The 19,022-nt window shown below is 36.2% G+C and overlaps 1 protein-coding gene across 1 annotated transcript in view; it reads left to right on the top strand.

Moving 5' to 3' along the window:
• ZC3H6 (zinc finger CCCH-type containing 6) overlaps positions 1 to 19,022 on the top strand; it is a 72,694-nt gene that overhangs the window by 30,216 nt on the left and 23,456 nt on the right. The window contains exon 4 of the mRNA XM_081264038.1: positions 16,409 to 16,685. Coding sequence (XP_081120164.1) covers positions 16,409 to 16,685 — 277 coding nt within the window. The remainder of the gene's footprint in view (positions 1 to 16,408; positions 16,686 to 19,022) is intronic.

Raw genomic sequence — 19,022 nt, forward strand, 5'->3', positions numbered from 1 at the left:
TTTAGTTACACATGACAATAGAATGTATATTTTTATTGGTTGTTCACAACATTACAAAGCTCTTGACATATCATATTTCATACATTAGCTTGAAGTGGGTTATGAACTCCCAATTTTACCCCAAATGCAGATTGCAGAATCACGTCGGTTACACATCCACAATTTTACATAATGCCCTATTAGTAATTGTTGTATTCTGCTACCTTTCTATCCCCTACTATCCCCCCTCCCCTTCCCTCACATCTTCTCTCTCTACCCCATCTACTGTAATTCATTTCTCTCCTTGTTTATTTTCCCATTCCTCTCACAACCTCTTATATGTAATTTTGTATAGCAATGAGGGTCTCCCTTCATTTCCATGCAATTTCCCTTTTCTCTCTCTTTCCCTCCCATCTCATGTCTCTGTTTAAAGTTAATATTTTCTTCCTGCTCTTCCTCCCTACTCTGTTCATAGTTGCTCTCATTATATCAAAGAAGACATTTGGTATTTGTTTTTTAGGGATTGGCTAGCTTCACTAAGCATAATCTGCTCTAGTGCCATCCATTTCCCTGCAAATTCCATGATTTTGTCATTTTTTAGTGCTGCGTAATACTCCATGGTGTATAAATGCCACATTTTTTTTATCCATTCATCTATTGAAGGGCATCTGGGTTGGTTCCACAGTCTAGCTATTGTGAATTGTGCTGCTATGAACATCGATGTGGCAGTATCCCTGTAGCATGCTCTTTTAAGGTCTTCAGGGAATAGTCTGAGAAGGGCAATAGCAGGGTCAAATGGTAGTTCCATTCCCAGCTTTCCCAGGAATCTCCAAACTGCTTTCCAAATTGGCCGCACCAATTTGCAATCCCACCAGCAATGTACAAGTGTACCCTTTTCTCCACATCCTCGCCAGCACTTGTTGTTGTTTGACTTCATAGTGGCTGCCAATCTTACTGGAGTGAGATGGTATCTTAGGGTGGATTTGATTTGCATTTCTCTGACTGCTAGAGATGGTGAGCATTTTTTCATGTACTTCTTGATTGATTGTATATCCTCCTCTGAGAAGTGTCTGTTCAGGTCCTTGGCCCATTTGTTGATTGGGTTATTTGTTATCTTATTGTCTAATTTTTTGAGTTCTTTGTATACTCTGGATATTAGGGCTCTATCTGAAGTGTGAGGAGTAAAAATTTGTTCCCAGGATGTAGGCTCCCTATTTACCTCTCTTATTGTTTCTCTTGCTGAGAAAAAACTTTTTAGTTTAAATAAGTCCCATTTGTTGATTCTTGTTATTAACTCTTGTACTATGGGTGTCCTATTAAGGAATTTGGAGCCCGACCCCACAATATGTAGATCGGAGCCAACTTTTTCTTCTATCAGACGCAGAGTCTCTGATTTGATATCAAGCTCCTTGATCCATTTTGAGTTAACTTTTGTGCATGGTGAGAGAAAGGGATTCAGTTTCATTTTGTTGCATATGGATTTCCAGTTTTCCCAATACCATTTGTTGAAGATGCTATCCTTCCTCCATTGCATGCTTTTAGCCCCTTTATCAAATATAAGATAGTTGTAACTTTGTGGATTAGTCTCTGTGTCCTCTATTCTATACCATTGGTCCACCCGCCTGTTCTGGTACCAGTACTATGCTGTTTTTGTCACTATTGCTCTGTAATATAGTTTGAAATCTGGTATCGCTATACCGCCTGATTCACACTTCCTGCTTAGAATTGCTTTTGCTATTCTGGGTCTTTTATTTTTCCATATGAATTTCATGATTGCTTTATCTATTTCTACAAGAAATGCCGTTGGGATTTTGATTGACATCGCATTAAACCTATAGAGAACTTTTGGTAATATCGCCATTTTGATAATGTTAGTTCTACCTATCCATGAGCAGGGTATATTTTTCCATCTTCTAAGATCTTCTTCTACTTCTCTCTTTAGGGTTCTCTAGTTTTCATTGTATAGGTCTTTCACCTCTTTTGTTAGGTTGATTCCCAAGTATTTTATTTTTTTTGAGGATATTGTGAATGGAGTGTATTTCCTCATTTCCGTTTCAGAAGTTTTGTCGCTGATATACAGAAATGCCTTTGATTTATGCGTGTTGATTTTATATCCTGCCACTTTGCTGAATTCATTTATTAGTTCTAGTAGTTTCTTCGTAGACCCTTTTGGGTCTTCTAGGTATAGAATCATGTCATCCGCAAATAGTGATAATTTAAGTTCTTCTTTTCCTATTTTTATGCCTTTAATTTATTTTGTCTGTCTAATTGCTCTGGCTAGTATTTCAAGGACTAAATTAAATAGAAGTGGTGAGAGAGGGCATCCCTGTCTTGTTCCAGATTTTAGAGGGAATGCCTTCAACTTTTATCCATTCAGAATGATGCTAAGCCTGAGGCTTAGCATAGATAGCTTTTACCATGTCAAGGTAAGTTCCTGTTATCCCTAGTTTTTCTAATGTTTTGAACATAAAGGGATGCTGTACTTTGTCAAATGCTTTCTCGGCGTCTATTGAGATGATCATATGGTTCTTATCTTTAAGTCTATTGATGTGGTGAATAACATTTATTGATTTCTGTATATTGAACCATCCTTGCATCCCAGGGATGAATCCTACTTGATCATGGTGCACAAGTTTTTTGATGTGTTTTTGTATTCGATTCACCAGAATTTTATTGAGGATTTTTGCATCTAGGTTCATTAGAGATATTGGTCTGTAGTTTTCTTTCTTTGAGGTGTCTTTGTCTGGTTTCGGAATCAGGGTGATGTTGGCCTCATAGAATGACTTTGGAAGAGCTCCTTCTTTTTCTATTTCCTGAAATAACTTGAAAAGTATTGGTATTAATTCTTCTTTAAAGGTTTTGTAAAACTCCGCTGTATACCCATCCGGTCCTGGGCTTTTCTTGGTTGGTAGTCTTTTGATTGCTTCTTCTATTTCATCCATTAATATTGGTCTGTTCAAATTGTCTGTATCCTCCTGACTCAGTCTGGGCAAATCATATGACTTAAGAAATTTATCGATGTCTTCACTATCTTCTATTTTATTGGAGTATAGGTTTTCAAAATAATTTCTAATTGTCTTCTGTATTTCTGTAGCATCTGTTGTGATATTGCCTTTTTCATCCCGTATGTTAGTAATTTGAGTTCTCTCTCTTCTTCTCTTCGTTAGTATGGCTAAAGGTCTGTCGATCTTATTTATTTTTTCGAAGAACCAACTTTTAGTTTTGTTAATTTTTTCAATAGTTTATTTTGTTTCAATTTCATTGATTTCTGCTCTGATTTTAATTATTTCTTGCCTTCTGCTACATTTGCTGTTGTTTTGCTCTTCCTTTTCTAGGGCTTTGAGATGAAGTGTGAGCTCATTTATTTGTTGGTTTTTTCTTTTTTTGAGGAATGACCACCAGGCGATGAATTTCCCTCTTAAAACTGCTTTCATTGTGTCCCATAGATTCCGATATGTTGAGTCTTTATTTTCATTTATCTCTAAGAATTTTTTTATTTCCTCCTTTATGTCTTCTGTGACCCACCGATCATTCAGTAACATATTGTTCATTTTCCATGTGATGTAGGGTTTTCCCTTCCTTCTTTTATCATTGATTTCCAGTTTCATTCCATTATGATCAGATAAAATGCATGGTATTATCTCCACCCCTTTATATTTACTGAGGGTTGCCCTATGGCATAATATATGGTCTATTTTTGAGAAGGATCCATGTGCTGCTGAGAAAAAAGTATATCCATTTGATGATGGTTGATATATTCTATATATGTCAGTTAAGTCTAGGTTATTGATTGTGATATTGAGTTCTATAGTTTCTTTATTCAACTTTTGTTTGGAGGATCTGTCCAATGGTGAGAGAGGTATGTTGAAGTCACCCATAATTATTGTGTTGTGATCTATTTGATTCTTGAACTTGAGGAGAATTTGTTTTATGAATGTCGCAGCACCATTATTTGGTGCATAAATATTGATAATTGTTATGTCTTGTTGGTGAATGGTTCCTTTTAACAGTATATAATGTCCTTCCTTATCCCTTTTGATTAACTTAGTCTTGAAGTCGATTTTATTCGATATGAGGATGGCCACCCCTGCTTGCTTACGAGGACCGTGTGCGTGGTATATTTTTTCCCATCCTTTCACCTTCAGCCTGTGTATGTCTTTTCCAATCAGATGTGTCTCCTGGAGGCAGCATATTGTTGGATTTGTTTTTTTAATCCATGATACCAGCCTATGTCACTTTATTGGAGAGTTTAAGCCATTAACATTCAGAGTTACTATTGATATATGGTTTGTACTTTCAGCCATGTTTGATTATTTATCTTTTTAAAAAATTTAGTTTGTTTCTTCATGATTATCTTTCCCCTCACCCTCTGTCTTTACTGAGGCACTTCCCACTGATGGTTTTGGTTATTGTTTTTCATTTCTTCCTCGTGTAGTGTTTTGCTCAAAATGCTTTGCAATGCTGGTTTTCTGGCTGCAAATTCTTTTAACTTTTGTTTATCATGAAAGATTTTTATTTCGTTGTCATACCTGAAGCTTAATTTTGCTGGATACAGAATTCTTGGTTGGCATCCATTGTCTTTCAGTGTTTGAAATACATTGTTCCATGACCTTCTTGCTTTCAGCGTCTGTGATGAAAAATCCGTTGTTAACCTTAATTGGTTTACCCCTGAATGTAATCTGTCTCCTTTCTCTTGTAGCTTTTAATATTTTCTCTTTGTTCTGTATATTGGATATCTTCATAACAATGTGTCTTGGCGTTGGTCTGCTCTGATTTTGTGTGCTCGGTGTCCTGTATGCATCTTCAATTTGTATATCTGTTTCCTTTTTTATTTCTGGAAAGTTTTCTGTAATTAGTTCATTCAGCAGGTTACTCATTCCCTTGGTTTGAATCTCTGTACCTTCTTCTATCCCGATGACTCGTAAGTTTGGTTTTTTTATGTTATCCCATAACTCTTGGATGTTTTTCTCGTGATTTTTTACCAGCCTTTCTGAGTTGGCTAGACTCTTTTCAAGATGATATATTTTGTCTTCATTATCTGATGTTCTGGCTTCTACTTGCTCTACTCTGTTAGTGATACTCTCAGTTGAGTTTTTAATTTGGTTTATCGTTTCCTTCATTTCTAGAACTATTGTTTGATTATTTTTTATAATCTCTATCTCCTGATAAAGATGCTTAACTTCTTCTTTTATCTGTTTATGTAATTCATTCTCAATGTGTTCTTTCGCTGCTTGAATTTGCTGTCTCGTATCCTCTTTAAGGTTCCATTCCATCTGTCTAAGGTGTTCCTTGAGTTCTTTATATGACCATTTTTTTGATGACTCTAGGTCCTCCTGAATATTTAGGCTGTCCTGCATTGTTTTTACTCCTTTTCTTCCTTGCTTTTTCAAGCTGCTCATGTTACTTCTTGTTCTGTTTGACTGCTGAGTTACTGTTTACTCCTATAAATTTATTTGATACTTGGGAGGAAAGGTATTAGAAGGGAAGGGAAGAAGTCACTAAAGAGAATGAGAGTAAGTAGGTAGAATTCAAGGAAGGGGGAATAAGAAAATTGAAAAGAAATGAAAAGACAAAAGAAGAAAAAAAAGGGAATAAAAAAAGAAAAAAAATTTTAAAAAAATAATAAAAAAATTAAAATTAAAATTAGAAGAAAAAAAATTTTAAGAAAATTGTAAAAAAAAATTAAAAAACAAAAAGAAAGAAAAATGAAAATGAAAGAAAAAACCCAAATCAAAAAAAAGAGAAAAAAAAAAACTAATAAATGCAGTCTTAGAGTTTGATTAACTTGTCTTCCAGTAGGTGGCGCTGTGCCCACCAGGCCAAGTTTCTCCTGTCAATACATGGGAACCAATCACTGTGCAGCAGCTCCTCCTCCCAGACTGGGCGAGTCTCTAATCCTGAGTGCCTAGGGCCTCCTCCTGTGTCTAGTCACTTCCCCACTTTTCCTCTAGCCAGGCCCCTCTCACGGGTGCCGCTCACCACAATACTGGCTACACGCCAGGTCTGCTGCTCTCGGGAGCCCTGTTTTCATGGACAACTGGGCACACTCTCCCTGTTTTCCATTCCCTCAGACCCTAAGTTTGTAGAGCTTAGGGCTGAGAACCCTCAGCAAATTTTGCTTGCCCTCCGGTAGCCACGCCCCTGGTAGCTGGTGCAAGAGACCTCAGTTGTCAGAACTGGTGGGAGCGGTAGCCAGGAGTTCCGCGCCGTGGGTCCCACGCCACGTCTGATTCCCTTGGTCTGGCTATTGCGCTCACGGGAGAGCTGGGAGGGGCCCTTAAGGGAGAGCTGGGAGGGGCCCTTAAGGTTTCCCCGATGTGTGGAGAGGGAAGGCTAGGGGATTACACACCTGTAGCCGCAGGTTTCAATGAAGTTATCTCCTCCACCGCAGTCTGGTGACGTCAGTTCTCTGCCATGGTGGTATCTCTTGCAAATGGAGACAGTTTGTTTCTCTTTTCCGGGTGACCAATGCAACGGGTGGGTCCTTACTGTCTCTCCCAAGCCCCGTTTCAAACCTGTGGCCTCTACCTATGAAGGCTCGGTAGGCATTTACCTCCATAGGATCAGAAGGGCTGACCAGTTGTTTCAGCCGGATGGATTAGTGCTGAGTCACAGCTGTTTGTCTGCGGGAAGCAGGCGAACGGGAGCTTGAATTCAGCCGATCCGGGCTCAGTGTGTGTTCTGAGAGGCCCAGACTGTTCGCCCCAGATCCACGTCAGCTCAGCATTGCCTAGTGATCCTGAGCAAACAGAATTTAGATTGTTTACGACTCCCTATGCCCGCACAGCTGAAGAGGTCAGAGACTTGATCTCTCCTCGCCCGCCGCCATGTTGGAATCAAGTCCAAAAGAATGTATTTTGACATATCATACATATGTGAAGTATAACTTTCCATTATTGGGGGAAGTTACATTGGTTGTTTATTCTTATAGGAATGCAGGAAAAAGTTAGGTTCAGTTCATTCTACTGTCTTTTCCATTCCCAACCCCCTTTTCTTCCCCTCCCCCTATTCCCCGAGTTCAATCCAGTGAACCTCCACCGCCCACCCTCACCAGCCTTTTGTGAGTCAGCATCCACATATTAGAAAGAACATTCAGCTTTTGTTTTTTTTTTTTTTGAGATTGGCTTATTTCACTTAGCAGTTCTAGTTCCACCCATTTACTAGCAAATGCCATAATTTTATTTTTCTTTATGGCTGACTAATATTTCATTGTGTGAATGTACCACATTTTTTTATGCATTTATCTATTGAAAGGCACCTAGGTTGGTTCCATAGTTTAGCTATTGTGAATTGAGCTGCTGTGAATATTGATGTGGCTATAGTATGATGATTTTTAGTCTTTTGGGTGTATGCTGAGGAGTGGGATAACTGAGTCAAATGGTGGTTCTATTCTAGGTTTTCTGAGGAATCTCCATACTGCTTTCCAGAGTGATTGCACCAATTTGCAGTCCCACCAACAATGTATGAGAGTACCCTTTTCACTACATCCTTGCCAACATTTATTGTTACTTGTATTCTTGATAGTTGCCATTCTGATGAGAATGAAATGAAATCTCAGTGTAGTTTTTTTTTTGAGGGGGGGAAGGGCTATTTTTCAAATTTGTTCTAATTAGTTACACATGACAGCAGAATGTATTTCGATTCATTGTATACAAATGGAGCACAACTTTTTTATTTCTCAGGTTGTACACAATGTAGATTTCTACAATTATACATGTACCTAAGGTAATGATATCTATATTATTCTCTCATCTTTCTTACCCCCAATCCTTCCCCACCCACCCTTTGCCTAACCTAAAGTTCCTCCATTCTTTCTAGGCTCTCCCCACCCCATTATGGATCAGCATCCATTTATCTGAGAAAACATTTGGCCTATGGTTTTTTGGGATTGGCTTTCTTTGCTTAGTATGATATTTTCTGACTCCATCCATTTACCATCAAATGCCATGATTTTATTCTCTTTTAATGCTGAAAAATATTCCATTGTGTGTATATACCAGTTCCTTTATCCAGTCATCTCTTGAAGGGCATCTAGGTTGGTTCCACAGCTTAGCTATTGTGAATTGAGCTGCTATAAACATTGATGTGGCTGTGTTTCACTATAGTATTGCTGATTTTAAGTCCTTTGGGTATAGACCAAAGAGTGGCATAGCTGGGTCAAATGGTTGGATTGACCAATCATTTGGTTCCATTCCAAGTTTTCTAAGGAATCTCCATACTGCTTTCCAAAGTGATTGCACTAATTTGCAGTCCCACCAGCAATGTATGGATGTGCTTTCCCCCCCACATCCTCACCAACAGTTACTGTTGCTTTTGATAACTGTCATTTCATCTCACTGGAGTGAGATGAAATCTTAAAGTAGTTTTTTTTTTTTTTAAAGAGAGAGGAGAGAGAGAGAGAGAGAGAGAGAGAGAGAGAGAATTTTTTTAATATTTTTTTATTTTTTAGTTTTCGGCGGACACAACATCTTTGTTGGTATGTGGTGCTGAGGATCGAACCCGGGCCGCACGCATGCCAGGCGAGCGTGCTACTGCTTGAGCCACATCCCCAGCCCTTAAAGTAGTTTTGATTTGCATTTCTCTAATTACTAGAGATGTTGAACATTTTTTTTCAAATATTTGTTGATTGATTATATATCTTCTTCTGAGAAGGGTCTGTTCAATTCTTTAGCCCATTTATTGATTAGGTTATTATTATTTTTTTGGTGTTAAGTTTTCTGAGTTCTTTATATATCCTGGAAATTGGTGCTGTATCTAATATGCATGTGGTAAAGATTTTCTTCCACTCTGTAGGCTCTGTCTTCACATTATTGATTGTTTCCTTTGCTGAGAAGAAACTTTTTAGTATAATACCATTTATTGATTCTTTTTAAAAATTTTTTTTAGTTACACATGGGCACAATGTCTTTATTTTGTTTATTTATTTTTATGTGGTGCTGAGGATCGAATCTAGGGTCTCACATGTGCAAGGCGAGCACTCTACCACTCAGCCACAACCCCAGCCCCTGATTTTTTTTTAATGGTTTTATTTTATTTGTTTATGTGGTGCCCAGGGATTGAACCCAGTGCCTCACACATGCTAGGCAAGTGCTCTACCACTGAGCTACAACTCTGGCCCCACCATTTATTGATTCTTGATTTTAATTCTTGCTCTTTAGGAGCCTTTTTGAGGAATTCAGATCCTAAGCAGACATGATGAAGATTTGGGCCTACTTTTTTTCTTTCTTTTTTTTTTTAACATAGTTGTAGATGGGCAGCATGCCTTTATTTAATTAATTAGTTTATTTTTAATGTGGTGCTGAGGATCAAACCCAGTGCCTCACACATGCTGGGCAAGTGCTCTGCCACTGAGCCCCAGCCCCAGACCCCTACTTTTTCTTGTAGTAGGCACAGGGTCGCTGGTCTAATGCCTAGGCCTTTGATCCACTTTGAGTTGAGGTTAGTGCATGTTGAGAAATAAGGCTCTATTCATTTTTTTTAAAATTTGTGGTGCTGGGGATTGAACCCAGGGCCTTGTGCGTGTAAGGCAAGCACTCTACCAACTGAGCTATATCCCCAGCCCTTCTAACTTCATTTTATTACAAATGGATTTCCAGTTTCCCCAGCACCATTTGTTGAAGAGGCTATCTTTTCTCCAATGTGTGTTTATGGAACCTCTTGTCTAGTATGAGATACTGTATTTATGTGGGGTTGTCTCTGTGTTTGGAGAATCTTTGCATCTTGTAAGGTCTTCTTTAATGTCTTTGGTGTTCTGTAGTTTTCATTGTATAGGTCTTTACCTCTTTTGTTAGATTTATTCCCAACTATTTTATATTCTTTAAGGCTATTATGAATGGGATCATTTTCCTAATTTCTCTTTCAATTGACTCATCACTTATAACACTCATAAATCAATTGCATTCCTATATATAATGAACCTCACTTAATCATGGTGTACTATCTTTTAAATATGTTTTTGCATTTTATTTGCCAGTATTTTATTAAGAATTTTTGCATATATGTTCATCAGGGATGTTGGTCTGAAATTTTCTTTCCTTGATGTGTCTTAGTCTGGTTTTGGTATCAGGGTGATACTAGCTTCATAGGATGAGTTTGGAAGGGTTCCCTCCTTTTCTGTTTCATGGAATAATTTGAGAAGAATTGGTGTTCTTCTTTGAAGGTCTGGTAGAACTCAGCTGAGAATCTCTCTGGTTCTGGGCTTTTCTTTCTCGGTAGGCTTTTGATGGTATCTTCAGTTTTGTTGCTTAAAGTTGATCTGTCTTACTGATTTAGTTTGGGTAGGTCATATGCCTCTAGAAATTTGTTGATATCGTCAAGATTTTCTATTAAGAGTATAAATTTTCAAAATAGGTTTTGATTATCATCTGTATTTCAGTAGTGTCTGTTGTAATATTGCCTTTTTCATCACAAATTTTAGTAAGTTGAGTTTTCTCTCTCTCTTTGTTAGTTTGGCTAAGGGTTTATCAATTTTATTGATTTTTCTTTTCAAAGAACCAACTTTTTTGGTCAATCTTTTGGATTGTTTCTTTTGTTTCAATTTTATGTATTGATTTTAATTATTTCCTGTTTTCTACTGGTTTTGGTGTTGCTTTCTCCTTTTTCTAGGGCTTTGGTTATTTATTTGTTGACTTTCTATTCTTTTAATGCATGAGCTCAATGCCATGAACTTTCCTCTTAGCACTGCCTTCATAGTGTCCCAGAGATTTTGATATGTTGTACGGGTGTTCTCCTTTACCTCTAAGGATTTTTTATTATGTCACTAATAATTTTTGCTATCCAGTAATCATTCAATAGCATATTATTTAGTTTCCAGTGTGAGAGTAGATTTTATTTTTAATTTTATCATTGACTTCTAATTTCGTTCTATTATGATCTGATAGGATGCAAAGTATTATCTCTGTTTTTTTTGTATTTGCTAATTGTTGCTTTGTGGCCTAAGATATGATCTGTTTTGGAGAAGGATCCATGTGCTGCTGAGAAGAAAGTGTATTCAGTCACTGGGTATTTAGTCATTGATGGATGAAATATTCTATATATGTCTGTTAAGTCTTAATTATATATTTTTTTTTAGTTCTATCGCTTCTTTATTTAGTTTTTATTTGGAGGGTCTGTCCAGTGGTGACAGAGGTGTGTTAAAGTCACCCAGTATTAATGTGTTGTGGTCTGTTTGCTTCTTGAAATTGAGAAGGATTTTTCTGATGTATGTAGATGCTTCATTCTTTGGGGCACAAATATTTATGATGGTTATGTCTGGTTGAAATGTCCTTCTTTGTCCCTTCTGATTAACTTTGGCTTGAAGTCCATCATATCTGATATGATGATAGAAACCCCTACTTGTGGGGCTGGGGTTGTGGCTCAGCGGTAGAACACTAACCTAATATGTGTGATGCCCTGGATTTGATTCTCAGCACCACATAAAATAAATAAATAAAATAAAGCTATTAAGAAAGAAACCCCTACTTGTTTATGAGATCCATGTGAATGATGTTTTTCTTATCCTTTTACTTTCAGTCTGTGTATGACTTTGCCCATGAAGTGAGTCTCTTGGAGACAGCATATTGTTGGGTCTTGTTTTTAATCCAATCTGCCAGTCTGTGTCTTTTGATTGATAAATTTAGGACATTTACTATCAATGTTATTATTGAGATATGATTTTTATTCCCTGTCATTTTAATTTATTTCTGGTTTTTAATTTGAATTAGTTTCTCCAGTGACTCACTGTTCTTTTAATGTAGTTCCTCCCTTTTCAGGTTTTCACTTTTATTTTTCATTTCTTCTTCATGAAATGTCTTATTATGTTTTGCAGTGCAGGCTTTTTGGTTGTGAATTCTTTTAACTTGTTTATCATGGAAAGTTTATAGTTTATTTCATCATCAATTCTTTTTTTTAAAAGAGAGATAATTTTTTTAATATTTATTTTTTAGTTTTTCGGTGGACACAACATCTTTATTTTACTTTTTTTTTTTAATGTAGTGCTGAGGATTGAACCCAGTGCCCCGCGCATGCCACATGAGCGCGCTACCACTTGAGCCACATCCGCAGCCCATCATCAATTCTTAAGCTTAATTTTGCTGAGCATAGTATTCTTGGCAGGTATCCATTTTCCTTCAGAGCTTGGTATATATTATTCTAAGACCTCCTAGCTTTAAGGGTCTGGGTTGAGAGATCATCTGAGGTCCAGATTGGTTTCCCTTTAAATGTTACCTGTCATTTTTCTCTGGAAACCTTTAAAATTTTATCCTCATTCTGTATGTTAGGCATTATCATAATGATGTGCCTTTGTGTGGGTCTGTTGTAATTTTGCATATTTGGGGTCCTGTAAGCCTCCTAGCTTTGATTTTTCATTTCATTCTTTCGTTTGGGAAATTTTCTGATATTATTTCATTGAAAAGATTGTACATTCCTTTTGTTTGTATCTCTGAGCTTTCATTTATCTTAATAAATTTTAAATTTGTTCTTTTTGGGTTATCTCATATTTCTTGGAAGTTCTGTTCATAGTCTCTTAACATCATTTCTCCATGGTCAACCTTGTTTTCAAGATTATATATTTTGTCTTCATTCCCTGAAATTCTGTCTTTCAAGTAATCTAGTCTGTTGGTGATGCTTTCAATTGAATTTTTAATTTCAAGGATTTCTGCTTGTTTTTTCCCCAGAATTTCTCTTTATTGAAGTGATCTTTCACTTTCTGTATTTTCTATTTCTCTCCGTATATTGTCCTTTACTTCACAGATCAATTTAACTATGTACATTCTAAATTTCTTCTATGATATTTTTTTATACTGTGGTATGGATGGATTCTGTTATTAGAATATCTTGGTTTTTTGGGGATGATTTGTTCCCTTGTTTTTTATTGTTGTTTGTGTGGCTACCCATCTAACAGTATGGATCTGTTAGTGTCCCTGAGGGTTTCTAGTACCTCACTGTTTAGGGGGAGACAAATAATAACAACAAACAAAGCAAACAATATACAGTATTAAACCAAATAGTTGCTGCTATGGCATCTAGACTATTAATTGTGACAGTAAACAAATTATATGATCAGTTATTGCCTACAATAAAAATAGCAATTTTGCAAAAGCGTTTATAATTTTAAATGATGGACAAGGAGAGAACAGAAGTGATATAGGATGTGATGAAGGAGGGAGGACTAGAGAAGATAGAAGTAAAAAATTAAAGGAAGACTGAAAGCAACAACAATGGAAATTGGCTGTTAGTGTAAGAAAAGAGTGAAAGAGAATCAAGGAAAACAGGTCAGAGAGAAATAAAGTAAAAATTTAAAAAAATTAAAAATAAAAGATATAAAACAAAACTAAAATATACTAATCAAACATCCTAGTCCTTGACAGAGTGATCCATGAAAAATAACTGGCTTCAAAAATGCTAGAAATGGAAAAAAAATGAGTATTTATAAATATCTATGAACCATTAAGGTCACAATTAAACAGAGGGGAGAGAGAGAGAGAGAGAGAGAGAGAGAGAGAGAGAGAGAGAGAGAAAATCTCAATGAACAGTTAAAAAAATTTCTTTCTGTTGCAGTTTAAAAGATTTTCAGCTTCTCATCCATTTTAGGTGGGATCATCTGGAGTATGATGCTCCACCCTCCAGATTGCTGGAGAGAGGTAATCCTGTAGGTGGGATTCCTGGAGGCAGGGTTTATGCTAAGGTGGGCTCCAGGCCCTTTGTTGAATGTCACTTGTTCTGGAGATTTTAAATCAGCACGCCTCCAAGGCTGAGTAATTGCCTATCCATGCTAGAAGACTGTACTCCTGGGATCTACTCCTATGGTAAGGGACCCAATTCTTAGTCCCCTATGCAAAATGGATCCTTCCTTTGTGCTCCACAGGCCACTTGGAAAGATGGTGGCTCCTTCCCACATTAGGATGTTGTGCAGTGCACCTCTCAGTTTAGTCAGACAGTGTCCCTGATCTCAGTGCTCCCTAAAATGCAAGTTCCTTTAATTCCCTTATCACTCCACTGTGCTGTGGAGGGACTTCTCTGGCTGGTGCTTCTGACCCAGCCACAGGAGTGACTGTGCTGCTGGGGATTTCTCCTTATTTTATTATATCCAATCTCCTGAGTCCCTGATCTGCCTTGAATATCCAGTTTTTAATTCTAATAAAGTTCCCCCACCCTTTTTAAAATTTATCCACCTTGCTGAGAAGCTGCCTGTCTACCTTCTTGGTTTCACCCCATGGAGCAGCCAGGAAAGCGACCTCCTCTAGTCCCCCATTTTGAAAACCCTCATATGGTTATTCTATGTTTAACTTTATAAGGAAGTGCTAAACTATTTTCAGCAGAGAAAAACATTTAGAGCTCCATTAGTAATGTAAACTTCTCCACATCCTTGCCAAAACTGTGATCACTTGTTATTTCCTTTTTTTTTTTTTAATTTGGAAACTGGTTGTGGTTTTGAGGTACCGCCTTTTAAAGGAAAAAATAAAACTTTCAAAAATTTTATTTTTATGGTATTTTGAAAAATGTCTTTTCAGGGGTATGCTGCAAATTCTAAATCCTTGAAAATAAAGAATATATTGCATATTTATTTGCTAGTGTTGCCATATATGCTGGGACTGGTCACAGTCTGAAAGCTGGAAGTCCAAGTTCAAGGTGCCAACAGGACTGGTTTCCTCTGAGGACACAGGGGAAGGGTGTGTTCTCAGCCTCTTCCCTTGGTCTGGAGATGGACACCTTCTTTCTGCTTGGCTTTGTGTGATCTTCCCTCTGTGCACAAGCATACCAAGGTCTCTGTGTCTAGATTTCCTCCTCTTATAAGGACACCAGTTAAATTGGATTCGATTCCATTCTTAAAGCCACATTGTTTTAATTACTTCTTTAAAGGCCCTGCCTCCAAAAATAGTCATATTCTGAGATAGTGGGGGTTAGTGATTCCACATGAGAATTTTGGGGAGACAGTTCAACTTACAGCATGTCACAGTACTTTAACATATGTAATTAGAAAATAGGGCAGAATTAAATTTTGAAGATAGGTGACATCAGCTTCTTTAAGTTCAAAAATTATTTGAAATGTTTTAAATGAAACAATTTGAAACAATGTGATTTTATATCTTAAATCTATTGTGTCATACAAAGTCTTCATTATAAAAATTATTAATTTTGTGCTAGGAAAGTAATGATGCCATTACTTTTATTTATAAAAGCTCTATTCTTTCTCCTAATTTGATGTTGCTAATCGCTTGTTAGTTTAGAAACCAAATTACTAGTTTGTTAGGGTTATTTCTGTATTTTCTCTATGCCTGCTTTATAGTTGAGGTTGCTAAGTTTTATTAAATTGTCTTCATTTAAAAATTGAAAAACATGTTTTTAGGTAAAGTTAGGTAAATATTAGAATATATATCACATTTAAAATTCATTAATCTAAAGATGATGCATGGTCTGGTCTTTTCTAGATCTTCAAGTTGTAATGATGTGCAATTTTTCTTGCTTGATTAAAAAATTGTCAGGATATGATAGAATTAATAAAAATACTGACATGAAAGAGATAGACTTGGACATTATTATTAAATAAACTTATAGTACTAAATTGTACTTTTTGTTTGTTTTCCCAAGCTTTAGTAAGGAAGCAATAAAATGAATGCTTGTTACAATGAACAGTTTCTAATGATGAGCTTTCTCACCATTAGGGAAAGTTCTGTTTTTCTATTAGACCTTAGATAAACATTTTCCAAAATTTTCCACACATACAGTTTTCTATTAAGCATAATGTCATTTGAGAATTTTTCAGTGCCAAGAGAATATGTACATATTTTGCTATACCTCCCCAAATGATTTTACTGTCTTTTCCTAATTTTCAAAAGTCTCTTTCTTTCTTTCTTTCTTTCTTTCTTTCTTTCTTTCTTTCTTTCTTTCTTTCTTTCTTTCTTCTTTCTTTCTCTCTCTCTCTCTCTTTCTTTCTTTCTTTCTTTCTTTTTTTTTGAGAAGGAATTTGTGTATGGTGGTGTGGATTTTAGGTATTCCTGTGCATATGGATATTGAGACATAGAACATGGAAAATAAAAGCTAAAGAAGGAAGACCATAACATTTAATATCATCAGAGTTGCATTTAGCCTTCGGAATTTCATGTTAAATAGTGTCAGAGGGAAATACGAATCAAGAAACAGAGGGGCTGGGGATGTGGCTCAAGCGGTAGTGTGCTCGCCTGGCATGCGTGCGGCCCGGGTTCGATCCTCAGCACCACATACCAACAAAGATGTTGTGTCCGCCAAGAACTAAAAAAATAAATAAATAAATATTTAAAAAAATTCTCTCTCTCTCTCTCTCCTCTCTCACTCTCTCTTAAAAAAAAAAAAAGAAACAGAATTAATAACTGTCTTTTCTCCCAATTTGCTGGGGAGAAAAGACATCATGTGTTACTGTCAATTGCTGTATATAACTGAAAAATTCATATAATGCTTGTCCATCTTCACTTAGCATGGACATATATCAGGAAGCTACATGACCTCAAAGAAGGATCAACATAACAAGAAGTTTAAAAGTAAAGAGTATGACGAGTACAGTGCCTACAGTGATGACAACTTTGGTAGCTACAGTGATGACAACTTTGGTAGCTACAGTCAGGAAACAGAGGAAGATTTTGCCAATCAGCTGAAACAGTACAGACAAGCTAAAGAAACCTCAAGTACTTCTTTAGGGTCATCATTTTCTAAAGAATCAGGGAAAAAAACAAGACTGAAAGGAGCTCAACAAGGTAAGTCTGAAATTAGTCTTTTAGAATATGAGAGCCTTACTGAAACAGCAAGGTGTAGATTAAAAATTGAGAAATGTTTTAGCCTTTCTCAAGATTTGCTAATTCTTATGGTACCCAGATCCAGTTTCCTTTTTATGTAAGCCTTCAGGCTACAAATCAATCTGTATGATATCTTAATATTTCAACTATAAAGATGTTCTAATAATTTAAAAGTATAAACATATAATGAAACTTTCTTATATTCTCTCCTTCTATTTGATATTATCTTTGTTAACCTATGTGTTATTTATATTTTAGACCAATAAAGACAATACTGGGAACTGTAAATATGGTGATCATCTTTGCTAGGTAAATGTACATGGGGCTATGAAGCCTTTAAGATTGAAAATATGAACATAATCTAAGAAATTTTTGCAGTGATCACCAGTTTATCACTATATTGAAGTATCTGGTCCCTGGAGAGACCAATACAAGTTGGTAGCTTGGTAGCTGGAGACAATAGATGAAGAAACTTTAGGTCATGGAAGGCTTAAATCAGCTTTAAGGTACTGGCTAGTTAAACTGGGCATGGTGGTGCATGCCTATAATCCTAGCAGTTCAGAACACTAAGGTAAGAGGATCATAAGTTCCTGGCCAGTCTGGGCAACTTAGTGAAACCTTGACTCAAAATAAAAAGGACCAGGGATGTAGCTCAGTGGTAGAGTGACCCTTGGTTCAAGCCTTAGTACTGAAAAAAAATAAACACACAGAAAGTTTCAGCTTGTTGATCTATCTGCTTCAAGAAAACTAGAGCAAGACGAGGCTGAGGTGAAGTAGTGATCTGCCTTATCTTTGAATAAAGGAGTCAGTTATGAATAAATTTGATTATTTCTATGGCTTTGTTTTTTTCTTGATTTTCTAGCAAAATTCCTTTGAAAAATATGAATCAAGGCTTGGTTGATTTAAAGGGAAAGGAATTTATCTACATGCAGGCTATCTTAACAGATCAATGTGTCTCTGGAGTCCATTTGTAGCAATCTCACTTGGGAAGATGAGTAACATGGAGAAAACTCTTTCATCACTTTCATATGGGTTTTTTCCTTTCAAGCTCTTCCTTCTTTGTCCTTTTAAAGAACTGAGCATTTCTGTTTTTTTTTCTTCTTCCATGTCTTCTCCTTTAAGTTGTGAAAACAATATATGGTCAATGCAGAAAACTTTTCTTGTATAGAAAAGATAATTTAGCAGTGATTAGACAGAAATCAAAAATAATTTGAATGTCTATCACTCAAAGATAATAAGTATAATTATCTTGGGCCAACATTCTTCCAGAATTTTTCTGACCATTATTTTCAACCCCCCCCCCAAAAAAAAAAGAAACTGTACAGGGCTGGGGATATAGCTCAGTTGGTAGAGTGCTTGCCTCACATGCACAAGGCCCTGGGTTCAATCCCCAGCACAACACACACAAACACACACACATACACACAAAAAAACCCCTATACATATTGTTGTACCTTGGTTTTTTTCCTCCCTTGACTGTGAATTATATCTCAGTTACTCTAAAGTTAATGGATAGCTTTTAACACCTGTGTTCTAGTCAATTAAATAGATGTACCATAATTTGCCTTAACAAATAGTTAGGTATGTGTGGAAGTACAGTGATTACGTAGGATACAAGTTGCAACCAGTTGTATTGTTCCAATTCTGTGAATGACCCTGTGATAAACTTAGTTGTACATATCTCAGAAAACATTGGCAAACATAAGAATAAATTAAGAATAAATTATGAAAAGTAAATTTGCAAAGTCAAAAGACACAGATACACATTTAAAGATTTTTTGACTCATATGCCAAGTGGATAGCCAAAAGGTGATGTACCAGTTTATAACTACAAGGCCCTCATCAGTGGGTAAAAATTCAGATTTCTCCTAAGTCCTACCAACAGAGATTTATTATTCTTTGAGGTGAAAATTGTTATGTTATTTTTCACAGTCTTAATTTCTTTGACTTATGTCAATGAAATTGAAAGTTTTTTTGATGTTTATTGGTTGTATTATAGATTTTAAAGATATTAGATCACTTTCAGTGTGACTTTGGCAAAATGAGAAATTACTTTGTATAATAATGTACCATCCTAACATAAAATTTTTAAAAATTGGAGTATCTTTTTAAGTACTTTTAAGTACCAAAATTTTCAAAAGCATAAAACCAGTATGATTTTTAGTTGGAGATATATATCTGTTCAAAATTATCAATAGAAATTTGGTTTACTCCAAATTATCCACTGATATCTATGTTGTATTCCTTAAATATGAATATAATGCTTACCTCTCTTTTAAAACAGAAAGGCTTAAGAAA

This window comes from Spermophilus citellus (assembly GCF_964194105.1).
Source record: "Spermophilus citellus genome assembly, chromosome: 13".
Lineage (NCBI taxonomy): Eukaryota > Metazoa > Chordata > Mammalia > Rodentia > Sciuridae > Spermophilus > Spermophilus citellus.